This window comes from Puma concolor, chromosome C1 (genome assembly GCF_028749965.1).
Source record: "Puma concolor isolate L17-30 chromosome C1, mPumCon1.1.hap2, whole genome shotgun sequence".
Classification (NCBI taxonomy): Eukaryota; Metazoa; Chordata; class Mammalia; order Carnivora; family Felidae; genus Puma; species Puma concolor.
This window is the reverse complement of record NC_141674.1, coordinates 222,255,811-222,268,756: the sequence shown is the minus strand read 5'-3', so window position 1 is coordinate 222,268,756 and position 12,946 is coordinate 222,255,811. Positions and strand designations below refer to the sequence as shown.

The 12,946-nt window shown below is 64.0% G+C and overlaps 1 protein-coding gene across 3 annotated transcripts; it reads right to left on the bottom strand.

Annotated features, from left to right (window-relative positions):
* Positions 1–801: 801 nt before the first annotated feature.
* Positions 802–12,546, bottom strand: CAPN10 (calpain 10). Of its 3 annotated transcripts, XM_086720134.1 has the most exons (13): positions 12,207–12,546; positions 10,710–10,762; positions 9,852–9,983; positions 8,549–8,745; positions 7,541–7,758; positions 5,803–5,944; positions 4,934–5,100; positions 4,312–4,592; positions 3,626–3,828; positions 3,222–3,477; positions 1,731–1,930; positions 1,468–1,513; positions 802–1,196 (listed from the first exon to the last, which is right to left on the bottom strand). In XM_086720134.1, the coding sequence occupies exons 1-13, from the start codon at positions 12,529–12,531 to the stop codon at positions 1,167–1,169; spliced, it is 2,250 nt and encodes a 749-aa protein (XP_086576260.1). In that variant the 5' UTR covers positions 12,532–12,546; the 3' UTR covers positions 802–1,166. The 3 variants fall into 3 exon arrangements, with proteins under 3 accessions (XP_086576260.1, XP_025768154.1, XP_086576261.1); XM_025912369.2 differs by lacking the exon at positions 10,710–10,762 and having other exon boundaries at positions 12,207–12,421; XM_086720135.1 differs by lacking the exons at positions 802–1,196; positions 1,468–1,513 and having other exon boundaries at positions 1,795–1,930; positions 3,222–3,301.
* Positions 12,547–12,946: the final 400 nt, after the last annotated feature.

Here is a 12,946-nt window from a genome sequence, read left to right as displayed (position 1 = left end):
CACGAAGGAACCATGCGAAGGAACCACAAGCTGGCACAGGCCCAGGGGGCTGGCGGCCAGGAGGGCGTGAGCCTCCTCTGGTGCGGGGGCCACGGCCCGTGCCCCACAGGCCCAGCCGTGTCCTGGAAGTCCAGTTAGTGTCTGGCTGCCTCTGCCAGGCTGCCTCTCCATCCGTGGCACCTCCAGATCCTGGAGCCCCTCCGTCCTCCACTCGACCCCAGAGAACTGGTCACCGCGAGGGGTCTTGCTCACACGTGAAGGGGCGTGGGGCAGCGAGGTCTTCCTCGGGCCTGTGTTGCGGCCCCCAGCCCTCCTTTGGAAGGTGAGGACGGCGACGCCACGGCGCTGGCCAGTCAGGGAAGCAGCGGGGGTGGGGAGAGAGGCCCGGCCTAGACCAGGGCTGACTGCGTCCAACCGGTCAGAGGCCCGGGGCCCCAGGGGACGCCTCCTCCCACGTCAAGAGCGAACGACTGCATCTGGCACCTCCAAACGGAAGGGAGGCCGAGGCCGAGAGTCCCTCCGGACGCCCAGGTGGGGTAAGGCCCAGCAGGGACAGGGCGGACGACGTGGCCGGCACCAAGGTGCTGCCCTGGGCTGCTCCCTCCTGCTCACGTCACGGGGCGGGCACCCACGGCCCCTCCACGACCCTCCAGGCTCCCACCACCCACTGCGTCCTCAAGCAGCCTGCCCGCCTCACAGGCCAGCAGGGCCCCGAGGGAGCGCAGGGCCCGGGTCTTCCCCTGCTCCTCAGGGAGAGCGGACTCGGCCTGCGGCTCCCCGAGACGAGGCTCCGCAAACCGCTCAGTACTCACGTTTATTCATAAAGTTTCTTCCTAAAAACGTCTGCCGTAATAACTAGTTCTAAACAAGATTTGTCCTGATACGCTCTTGTCCCCTGTGAGGCCTCTCTCCGGAGCCAGGGACAGATGCCGCCGAGGGTCTCTGGGAGGCTCTCCGGCCTCAGCGCCATGGAACAAGGACGCCCGATGCAGCGGTTTTTGCTTTTCCGAGGCACCTGCTTCGCCCCACGGCCACCTCCCTGCAGGACCCGCGGGCACGTGCAGCCATCCGACTCGGGGCTGTGAGCCACAGCACGGAGGCTGGTGGCACCGTGGGAGGGGGCCTCTCACCCCCCAGTCACCGGAGCCGACACGGGGGTCACCCAGTTAGGTTTTCATAACTGCCATGAAGGAGGCCTGCAGGACGAGAGACGGCGAGGTCTGAGCAGGGCCGCCCTCCTCCGAGCAGCACTGCCAGGGGCTGGGACTGCAGCCCCGGGCTCTCGGTTGCTGAGGGGCTCTGCCTGGTGGCCCCCATGTTCACACACCGGTGTGCCGGTGTCCCCGGGCACAGCCTGGCCTGCAGCCTGGCCTCCGGGAGGAAGCTGGGGTAATTCAGACCCCAGGGCGCCAGGCGGCCTCAAGGCAGAGTAATGGGGTGGCCCTCTGCCCTAGGCCCCACACGTACCTCCTGGAGAAGCTGCCCCAGCCTTTCCTGGCTGTGAATGGAGCGCCTGCGGGAGAGAAGACACGGTCGGCCTCCTGGCCCCCAGCTCGAGAGCAGCCACGCTCCCCCCCAGACTCCCAGGCAAGGAGGGGTCCCAAGGCTCACGCCCTGCCCGCTGCTGCTCTGCGGGGACAGACAAGCGCTGGGGCGAGCAGGGCAGGCGGGAGAGAACAGGCAGGTGAATACTAAGACACCGAGGGCCACCCCCAGCCCCGGAGCCCCACCTGTCTATTCTGGTGGCGATGGTCACCGTGAAGGCCCCTTCTGTGTCTGGCAGGTAGGTGGAGGGCACAATCCTGTAGGTCCCCGCCGACAGGTGGCAGAGCCGGCTCACTTCCTGGGCGTAGCAGTGTGGCACACAGCTTAGCAGAGGGTCCTGGAGCAGCAGGCGGGACGCGCCCTGGCTCCCGCCATCCACCGGAACCTGGCGGAGGCGTGGGCTCAGACGGGGTCGAGGGGTGGGGCTGTCCGCTGGGCTGCCACGGCCACCAAGTCCTTCCCAGTCTCGGGACTGCACTCCCTTTCCGAGGCCGGGGTGTCCAGGGTGGGGAGGCGCCCGGTGCAGTCTGCCCGGATCTCACATCTCCCACGTCACACTCCCTTTTCCAGGGAAGAAGGGCCACCAAGCTGGAGAAGCTGGGCTCACACTCACCGAGGCCCCACCGCCCTTGTCAGGCGGGCGGCCCCATCAGGCGTGGGGGACCGCCATGACCACCACTGCCCAGGCCTCTGTCCTGAGGGTCGTCTGACCGGCTCCTGGCACTGGCACTTGTATCGAAGCTCCTGGGTGCCCCGGCTGGCAGCCCGGGGGCAGCGAAGCTCCAGAATGAGCCCTCAGCTCTTGGGGAGCACAGTGTCCTCCCAAGGGTACAGAAGCTTCTCAACCAGAGAAATTCCCACCCTTCCTTCACATCATCTGCACCCCGGGCTCTGTGTGCCCACCCCACGACGGCGCCCAGGGCACGGCTCCAGGCTGCCCTCCTGGCCCATGCCCTCCTCGGCACCCAGCATGAAGCGGGGCCCCCAGGAGGGGCACAAATGTGAGCTGGGAGCCACTTCATCCCCGTGGAGTCTGGGCTTACGACCCCTGACCTCCGGCATCGCACTTGTCCCCCTTCCTCCAACTACAGGTCTGCTGGGCTTGTCCCGGCTGCGTTACAACACAGGGCGGGCAGACTGAGGTGGAGGGAGGTTTGGGGTGGCGTCTGTGACGTGCTGGCCCTACTCCGGCCTCAACACAGCCTCCTCTCCTCCCGCGGGGGGACAGCTCTCTGCTCTGAGAATCACCTGAGCAACTGCGATCGGGGGCATCTGTCTGCCAGGCCCTCACGCTGGCTCTGTGGGCGGGTGGGCTCCCTTTCCTGTTCTTCCCCGCGAACCTGTGCCATGAACTGCGTCATGGCTTCGGGGCGGCTCCTGGCGGACCGCCTTTCCTGGGGCACGCCGTCGGGTCTCCTGGGCGGGAGGCACGGTTCTAGGGAGCAGACCTGACCTCGTGACGCTTGTTCTGAGCCAGGGTTCTAAGCTGACCTACGACCCCAGTGAATTACAGACTTCACGAAACCCAGAAACGGATCTTGTACGGGACCAGCCAGCCTGGCTGTGCCCACGTGACCGCGTCCGGGCCTCTCTGTCCGGCCTGGCCGCCTGTGTGGACCAGCCCCCCCCGAGGGCCGCCCTGTGCCCGCCTACCCCCAGGGACAGGAAGGGCTTGCCTGGAAGACGTGGAAGCCGATGGGGTGGCACTCGCTGTCACGGCAGTGTTGGCGCAGAGTGATTCGGATGCAGCGGGGCCCTGTGCCCTCGGGGACCGAGAGGGGGAAGCAAGGGTTGGTAGGGTAGGAGGCGAAGTTCCTGCTGCCCCCCGCCGTCTGGCCGATTCTCCAAGAGCCCCGCAGCTGCACGGTCTCCCACTCCCCTGCGGGCAGGGCCTCCCCGGAGGCAGGGCTCGCGGTCGCCGGCTTGATGGCACTGCCCGGGGGAGACACACAGGAGGACCCGGCTGTCACGGGCCGCAGACGCACACAGACCGCCAGGAAGCTGCCTGGGCCGCTCTCCCCCTTCCTCCACTGAGGCCCTCGAGGGAGCGCGGCCTGGAGACCCCACTTGCCCCTCTCACCTGAGGGAGACTCTCCCACTGGAAAAGACCCGGAGCAGAAACTGCCCCGGCACGTCCTTCAGGAAGGTGCTGGGGACGGCCAGGTAGTAGCCGGGGCCGAGTTCACAGCGGAGGTGGACCTCCCGGTCGTAGGCGTGGCACACAGTGCCAGCCACGGGGGGCGTGGACAGGACCCTGGGCAGGCTGACCCGCCGCTTCTCCACCTGCAGAGAGGGGGCCCGCGTGCCAACGTCCCGAGACCGGCCTGCCGCCTTCACCCGGCACAAAGAAACCGCCCGGACCTGTGGGCCCCGCCCCAGCACGGCAGGGGACGGCTCAAAGCGCCCACCAACCCAGGGCTCTCACTCGGCCCCAGGGGTCAGGGGCCCCGTCCCAGATGTCAAGCCCTCCCGCTCTGGGGAGAGCAGAGGGGATCGAGACAGGGCTCTGGGGAGAGCAGAGGGGATCGAGACAGGGCTGTGCCCTGGTCCCTCCGGCCGGTTCCGCCACCGGCTGCTTTTCTTTTCGTTTCCCTTTGTCTGACGGATGCCGGCTGGGTTAGGCGGGGCCGGGTCTGTGGGAGCGCCAGCTGGTGTATGACCCTGGGGTAGGCGGGGGACACCTGAGGCTCCTGGCGGTCACCGGTGTCACTCTTGTCCTAGCGCCCCTAGGCCCTGAGCAGGGAGCCGGGACCAAGGTAGAATTACCTTCCAGATATGCAGGCCCACGGCCTGGTAGTCCTTGCCCAGGAGGCTGGCCGGGGTCCATGAGGCGCGGTCGTCCCTCAACGGTGCCCGAGCCCGGCCTGCCCAGTTTGCCGTGCGCACCCTGGGTCTCTGCAGGACGGTAACATACACCTCACTTGGTTCCGAGACCCGCAGCCAGAATTTGGGGTTGCTGGGAAAGCCGCTGTTGTTCCGACAGCCTCCTGCAGACTGCCCCTTGACCCAGGCCCCCGGTAGCTCCTGAGTGTGGCACAGCTCCTTTTCTAGACGGAGAACCAAGCATCGGCTCCAGGAAAGGGCTCCCACGCCTCCTTTCCTGCCCCTCTCACCAACACCAGCCACGGCACCCTATAGGAGGGAGCCCCGTGTCTCCCAGCACCTTGAGCTGCCAGGGACGGGAGGAAGTGGAACCATCTCTCTGCACTGAAGGAAGTAGATTGGGGCCTGTAGCCAGGCTGGTGCCCAGGGGCCCCCAGAGGGACGCGGGCTCCGCTCAGCCCTGACTTCCGAAGGCAGAGCCCATGCGGCTTGCCCCCCCCCCCCCCACCAGGCCTCCCCCAGGGTGAGCGTGCGGGCTTCCCCCAGCGTGCGGGCCTCCCCTTACCTGAGTAGAGGCTCTGTAGGTGTCCAGCCTCCGTGATCGGGAAGCCCACGGTGACCTCATCAAACTCCTGGAGGAACTCCTCCTCTTCCACCCAGAACTCCCCTTCCTGCAGCTGGGACAGCAGTGTAGCCTCATCCGCCGGGTCCACCCGGCTCCACCCTTCGCCCCTGGAAGACACTGCACTTCAGAGGGGCCTCTCATCCGAGAGCGGACGACACTGACCGAGGAGCCCTGTGCCCTGCCAGCTCGGGTGGCTCCACGCTGGCCCTTCCGCAGCCAGTCACCTCTGTCCTTCCCCGAGGGCCCCCGTCTCTAGACACATCTCCCCAGAGCGGTGTCCTCGAGCAGGTGAACGAGAGATGTGCTTGATCGACTCGGGTGGAGCTGCCACCAGCCTGGGCTCGGGGGCAAGCGTCGGATCTGCTGACCGGCCACGGCCGGCCACGGGGAGCGGGTCCAGCACCCTCATTCAATCCAGGTTCCCAGCACCAGTGAAGGTCAGAAAGCTGAGCACTCACATGTCCCTGTCACCCGCAGCCCGATGGGGCACCTACCATTCCACGGGCACCCTCGAGACGGGACCCCAGGGTCTAGGGTTGCCTTGGTCCCGGCACCATGCACGACACTGGCCTCCTAAGGTTGTCTGGGGCCGAGCACAGGACTCAGGGGACCAGAGGTGGTGCCAGGAGGGCCTTGCTGGAGACCAACCATGCACCGTCCTGACCAGCTACGAACGGTCTGCCACGAGCCACGGCACCAGAGCCCGGGACACACACGGTTGTGACACACACAGCTCTGAGTTGCCACTCGGGGCCCCACCCTCCCGGCCTGCCTGACGGCAGTACAGTTCTGGCCTCGCCCATACTCACCCCTCTCTCCAGGGCCCCTGCCAGCACCGCCGGCCCCAGGGGTTCTGAATGCGCAGCAGCAGGATGGCCTGGCCAGTCCGCCCCCGGAGCTCTCGCAGATCCGACACAATGAAGGCATGAAACTCCCCCAACTCCCTGGCACCTGGGAGAGACACAGCTGGGATGTGGGCAGGGAGTCCCCAAGCCGAGCAGACCCACGGGTCTGTCTCCTTCCCCGCGGGCTGCTCCAGCCCACCCTGCTGCGGCCACACCAGCACCCAGATCCCCACGGACTAGTGGGGCTCCTTTCCCGACCCTGTGGACAAGCGAGCTTAGGAGTGGCCTTCGCCACGGCAGAGCCACGGCGAAGGACCCAGGTCTGGACTCTGGCTCCGCGGCCACAGGCCCGGCAGCTCATTCCCTTCTCGGTGGCTCGGTCCTTGCCTGGGCGGACGAGAGAGGATGGCCGGCCGGCCGACCGACAAGGGGCACAGGGCCCCTGGTGCCGCCACCAGCACTGTCAGTGGCAGGTCTGTGACCTCCCGGCGAGGCTGGCTCGGGTGGCATCGCACAGCAGGTACTGCTGGAGGAAACACGTGGTGTGGGGCGGGGGGACCGGAGGCTCCAGAGAGGAAACCACCCCATTTGCCCAGAGCCCTTGGGACAAACAGACATGCAAAAGGAGGGGCCGAAGAGTGAAGGAACTCCAACCTGGGAAGGGGGGTGGCAGTCCAGAAAGGAGAAGAAACCCCAGGAATGTCTTGAAAAGCTTTATTTACAACGGCATTATAGCCTCCACTCTCGGGGTCTGCCTCAGTCCTCAGCCCTGAGACGCTCCAGGGGATCCCGATGACCTCCCACAGCCCCCTCTTTGCCTAGGGGCTTCTGCAAAGCCTGGAGCGCCAAGAACTGACCCCGCCCACCCTGGGGGCAGCTGATGCCAAGACTCAGGGAAGGTTCTAACGCTGTGTCACGCGCAGGCTTCCGCGGGCTTCCCTCATTTCCTGCACGCGGCGGGGGGGCGGGGGGGGGGGGCAGACCCAGCCCTCAGCACAGGCCGGGCAACTGAATTGTCCACACGTGTCCATTTATTTCAATGTCCCTATTCTGGGGTCATTATGATTTTCATAGTGAAGTTCATCCCGGACGCTCTCAAATACGAACACGTTCAGTAATGCCGTCTATAACGCGAGAAACCGAAAAGACCTTAAAGGTCTGACGTTAAGGGAAAGAGTAAGAAAACCACAGCAGATCTGCGAACGGAACTGACACTGACAGTTTACGCGGCACCTGAGAAAATGGCATACGGTGCAAAGTGCAAAACACACACGTGTTGGTGGGAAAGACCTACTAAAGTCCGCGAAAAACTCAAAGGAGCTCTGGTTGCGTGTTGTTTTTCTTTCAACAAGCTTTCTCTGACGAGTGCGAGGACCCCCAAGGCGGAAGCCTCAGTGCTGACTCCGCCAGGTCGCCAGCCAGCCCCAGATGCTGCCGCCACCCATCTCCTACGAAGTCTCCACACGGCGGCCGCCCACAGGGCTCCGGCCTCACCCTAGCGGTGAGTCGGGGAGCAAGGGACACCTCCCTCCAGAGAAGGACGGGTGGCGGGGACAGTCACACACCAGACACCAGCTTTCAGGCACAAACGTCTTGCTTTCCACTCGGCCCTGACGGGGCCGCAAGAAGATGACGCACGTGTGTGCGGGCCTCTCGCGCTGCTCCCCCCCCCCCCCCCACCAACCCCCCGCTTGCTTCTCACCTGCTCTGGGACTGAGCACCGAGCAGCTTATCAGGCACCGGTCCTTGAGGCTGAGTAGCTGCCGACAAGTCCTGTGCTCTGAGCCGTCAGGCCTGTCCCGTCGGCCGCCGGTCCTTGCCAAGTCCTTCAAGCTCCACCTTTCCGCCAGGCCACCGGTGAGGTCCACCAGGGCATCCGCCACCTGCCCGGCCCACAGGTGCTCATAGGACCCATAGACCCTAGGGAGACAACCGCAGCCAGTGAGCCTCTGGCCCAGGTACCCTGCCCCTTCCATCCCCACACCCAACACCCCCAGATCACCTCGCCCACCACTTCAATTGCTTCTCTTTACTCCTGCCTCATTCTCATCAAGTCCAGGCATCACCTGACCCTCAAAGGCTGTAACGCACAGCAGCCCAGCAATGTCCTGCCGCCTCCAGGGCAGATATCAGCATGAGGCGGTGCGGGGCGCAAGCCTGTGAACACCCGCTCCTTGCCTCGCGAGATCAAACCCCACACTGGCCAGGGGATGGAGGGACTCACTCGCACCAATATCACTGCAGGCCTTCCTCGCTCCCTTAGGGCTAAGGCCTATCGGTGCAGCCTCTTTGGGCAAGCTGATGTGTGCATCCTAAGAGGAGGCTTCTTCGATTCAGACCCCGGGTGAGGGTCGTGGTCTCAGGCAGGACCAGGCTAAACAAGCAGTGCGACCTGGGTGGCCTCCCACCTCCCACCATTTCCAGGGGAGGGAAACGCACACCCTCTCCCTCTGGAGGCGATGCCTTCGTGCCCGACTTTGAGATGAGTGTGGAGAAAGGGGGAGCGGGCCGGGGATGGGGCAAACCACAGGCCGAGTCTCAGAGTTTCTGTCTCTGGACAAGTCAGTCCCCACGCCATCCTGGCTGTCAGGTCCCTGGAACGGAGGAGGACACTGCAGCCCAGGGAGAGCGGGGGCGTGCTTCCCGGGGGCGGACTCAGGCCGCTGTGGCTCCCTGCCCACCCCGACCCTCCAGCCTCCGGCACGCGTACTTGGCGTAGACCTTCTCCAGTAAGGGAAGCCAGAACACATCCTCTCTCTGGCACCGGGAGAAGCAGAGTCTCCCTGCAAGACAAGGCAGACGGTCATCTATGGTCACCTCCACCCAGCGTCCAAACCGCCAAACTCGACAGGTAAAGGAGCCGCGGTACGTTGGGTCGAGCCAGCTCGGCTGTCCTGGAGGAATGACCTACCGTGCACAGGGAAAGGCAAAAGGAGACCGTGAGAGGCAACGCACGCAGCGCCCTCCAAGCACCTTCATGAGAGCCATTCCAGGGGACCCTGCCGGTCTGCGGAAACCTAATCATCCCACGGAAAGCTAACCGACTTTTCAATGTACATATCTCGGGGCCACACTGAGGGAGCCGAGTGTCTCCAGAAGCTTAAAGCCAACCATTATGTCCTATTGTCCCAAATAAGCACTCGACCTGAATCCAAAACAAACGTGACTTTTACAGGCACGAGTGACCCAATTTTCAGCACAGCCGGTGGCAGACGGCAGGTCACCGTGGGCACAGCAACCCCCCGGCTGGAGGCTGGTGCCTCGGGATCCGGGCCAGCCCGTCCACTGCTGGCTCTGGTGCTGGGACCCCACAGGTGTGGGCTTTGCCCCCGACACACTTGTCTGGTCCTGGCTCTGCCCCTCAGCGGCTACAAACACGAAAGCAGTGGTTTTCGCGCTCTCACTTATGAACCGGGGTCAAAGCCAGAGAGGCCCGGAGAACAAATGCCAGCAACTGTGGTGTGCTTAGCAAGGCCTGGGGACCCGGGAGGAGCTCTGGATGGGTCACCACTGTCAGCCTTGCTGCATTAATCAGTAACATTCTAGCGACGAGCCAAACAAAGAGCTGTGGTGCTCCTGGGGGAGCACTCTGAGCAGCCCTCCTACACCTGTGCTAGCCGCCCAGCCTCGGAAACCACTTTAATCACCTTTTGCCAATTTACATTCAAAGCTTGTTTAAAAAACAACAACAGCAACCAGCTAGAAAAACTTACTCCAAACCCGGGGCATTCCTACTCTGGGCTGGCCTGCTCATCTGTGCATCCCTCCAAGGGTGTCGGAGGGCAGAGCAGGGCAGAAAGCACCGGGGAGCCCTGGTGAGAGGGGGACACGGTGTCTGTGCCTTGGAGCCCCTGGGGCCTGTGAGCAGAGCCCTCCCTTTCCACCAGCCATGCTGGGCGACCTCAGCAGAGCCCCGTAGAACAGGAGGTTCGGCTGCCTCGCCTCCCGCTTCCTTCCTGTGCGCAGCAGACAGGAAGACAGAGCAGAAGAGAAACACGCTCGGACGCAGGTACCTGGTCCAGGAGGCGCCGGCTCTTCTGCAGGGCAGCACAGGCGCACAGGAGCCAGCAGTCTCCCAGCAGCCCTTGCTTCACCTGTCCTTCCTGTGGGTTATCTGCAAACAGCCGGGGTGTGGCACAGATCTCCTGAAATAAAGAGTTCACCTCGTCTGAAGGCTAGTCTTTAAAACGAAGAACACGGGATCTAGGCGACAGGCGCTGGGGAGGAGCTCTTCTGGTCATCCGCATTGCCCAAGAGGGGAGGGGAAGCAGCTGGCCTCCGCGGCCTCCATCTGTCAGCCCTCCTGGCTTCACATCATCCCATCTGGCTTAGGTTCTAGGGTCCTCTTCTCTGTCTACCTTTGTTAAGTGGCAAAACCCCAGCTCGGGATGGATCCCACGTCCCCCTTCTCCAAACAGCTAACTGTTGGCCTAGAAAACGGTTTCACTTAAGTCCACACTGGCAGATCGCAAATGGGTCCTCCATACTGCTGGAAACCGAAACCCTTCTCTCCAAGGCTTAATTGCCCACTCCCCAGACTACTTTATTCCCTCTTCTCAACACTGCTACACTGCCCCCCTCTTGCCTGCGCCCCTCTGAGCTGATGACCTTGCCGGAAGCTTCATCAGAAGCAACCTGACCTGACCCCCTCTTGTCTTCAGAGCCTGGGTTCCTCCCATGACCCCCCCCTTTCACCCCTACAGGCAGAATCCCACCAGCAGAAGATGGAGAGAGAACCCCCGTCCTCTCTAACAGACCATCCCCCCTGCATTAGCTCCCCTTGAGGCTTCCCTTCACTGGCAGACTTCTTGAAACAGATCATTACTTCCTCCTCCCTCAGCATAGGCCCCTCTAGCCTCTGAGCCGGTCACCTCTGTGTGGTCAAATCCAGCAGGCATCTCTCTGTTCTCATCTTTCCTGGCACCTGCAGGCATCAGAACAGTGGCTGAGCCCCTGCACTTCCCCACAGTCCCCTCTTGGCTCCCAGGGTTCCATGTGTCCCCGCTTGTCCTTTTCTCTCACTGCCGGCTGCTTCTCGTGGCTACCTGCCAGGGCACCTGCTTGGACACCCCCGGAAGTGTGAGGGTCCCTCAGGGCTCAGTTCCAAGCCCTCTCTTTTTCTCCAGCCCCACTTTCTCCTGAGACACTCTTCAGGGCCCTGAGCCCTGGGACAGTGCCCATTCCCAGAGGGAACCTCTAGCCCAGAACTTCCTGCGTGCCCGACTCTCATGCCCACCTGCCTCTGACAGCTCTGTTTGCACCTGAGAGAGCAAAACCCAACCCGAGAGTTCCATCCCTAGCTCTCCCCCACCTCCCCGTGTCGCCTAGCACATCACCCAGGTGCTCAGTCTCGAAGTCTAGAAGTCATTCCTGAGCTTGGCTTTATCCTCACCCTCCACTTCCAGTTGGTCAGTAAAACCTGTTAATCCCCCTCCAAAGTACTTCTCAAACCCACCCACTCTGAAGCCATCCTAGGTGGCCATGCTACCAGGAGCATCACTACTGAGATGGCCGCCTGCTTGCTTGCCGGGTCAATCCACCGCCCGGCCAGCAGTAAAAGTGAGCTTCTTCAAACATAAACCCACTCAAATCGCTCCTCTGCTAAAACCCCCAATGGCCTTCCAAGGTGCCTAGAATCCATTTTTAACCCGAATTCCATTGGGATGGCCTGTAAGGCTCTTCATGCTTTGGCCCTCCCGTCCTTCCACACCAAACGGGCACTTTCCGTGTTGCCCAAATGCCTCAGTCGCCAGACCCAAGCTGCTCTGGCTTTGAGGGCTGCTGGCCATGCAGGCTGTGTCTGTGCAGACGGGGGAGGGTCGTACCTGAGAAGTCTTACTGGGCAGATACACTGTTTCTAAGGATTATCAACAGAGCACTGGGCCGGAGCATCCCCGCAAACTGCCACCTTAAAGCGTTTACATCTGAAAATGCAGGTGCGTGAAGCCCTAAACAACTTTGCTTCGTAGGCTCAGTCTGGCCCTTCCAGAAGACCACAGGCGTAGCAGATACCAGCAAACACAAGTAACGGGGCAGGCCCGCTGGCGGCCAGGAGGGCCGTGCACACCAGAAGCTAAGTGCGGTCAGGCGCCCGTCGGGGCAGAAGCGGGGATGGGTTTGTGGGCCCCGTCGCCGGGCCCCGAGCCTCCTCCGGAACCAAGTTCTCACAGGCGCGGGCCAGGCGCTGGTCCTCCCGCACAGCCGGGACGGGCCTGGCACGGAGCTACGAGGGGCTCCCTCCCGACGGACCACCCTCCCCGTTTCTGGGACAGACGCGGCAGACGCGGCCACCCCTCCCGCCGCGCACGGCGCGGGAGGCTGCGCCCGGGGCCCGGCCCTCGGCTCGAGAGCCGCGCCAGGGGCCGCACCTGGGGCCTCCTCCACGTGATGTCCTCCCGGAACTGGGCCAGCGGCGTGGAGAAGCTGGAAAACAGTGAGGAGTCCGAGGCGGGGAAGTCGGCGTCTCGGAACAGCTCCCTGGCCGGCGCCCGCATCCTGGGCGCTCGGGGCTCCCACTGACAGCCCGGAAGGTGGGCGAGGCCCGGCGCGCGCCCGTCCGGTCGCCGCGGTAACCGCCGGGCCACGTGACACAGCGGCCCAATCGCACTCGAGCGGCGGAAGTCCAAACGGATTCCCAGTAGCCCACCCTCGGGGGCGTGGCTCCCGAGCTCGGCTCTCGCGAGACTGTGCCATCGCCGTGCGGCACTTTTCTTTCCCCGGGAGGTGTGTGCGAACTCGCCCGGCGGAGACTCACGGGAGGCTGACGGGCTTCGTGTCCTCTGGCCGGTGCAGCTCGGGCTGGGGCGTCGGGGCCGCTTGGACTCGCGGGCGTTCGGGGCTTAAGGGACCGGAGAGGCCTCTTGGGCCGAGGTCCGGGCCGCGGACTACAGATCCCAGAATGCAGCACCGCCTCCCAGAATGCGCCGCTCGTCCCGGCGCTCGGCGGCAGGTCGGGCCGCCTGCTGGCGGAAGGATCCGGGAAGCGAGCGCAGCGGCTCCCTTGGGAAGGCAGCGGTGGGCCGCGGTGGGCCGCGGTGGTGTGCTCCCGGCGCCAAGCCGGCCCGTGGAGCGGGGGGACGGGGGTCCTCCGAGCCTAGGAGGCCGTCTC

Excerpts from the sequence above, each read along its gene's own strand:
- CAPN10 (XM_086720134.1), bottom strand. The coding sequence starts at position 12,531 with ATGGCACAGTCTCGCGAGAGCCGAGCTCGGGAGCCACGCCCCCGAGGG. Across the intron at positions 5,101-5,802 it reads CAGGGGCCCTGGAGAGAGGG|GGGCGAAGGGTGGAGCCGGG; the intron begins GTGAGTATGGGC and ends AGTGTCTTCCAG. Across the intron at positions 4,593-4,933 it reads CCTACAGAGCCTCTACTCAG|AAAAGGAGCTGTGCCACACT; the intron begins GTAAGGGGAGGC and ends TTCTCCGTCTAG.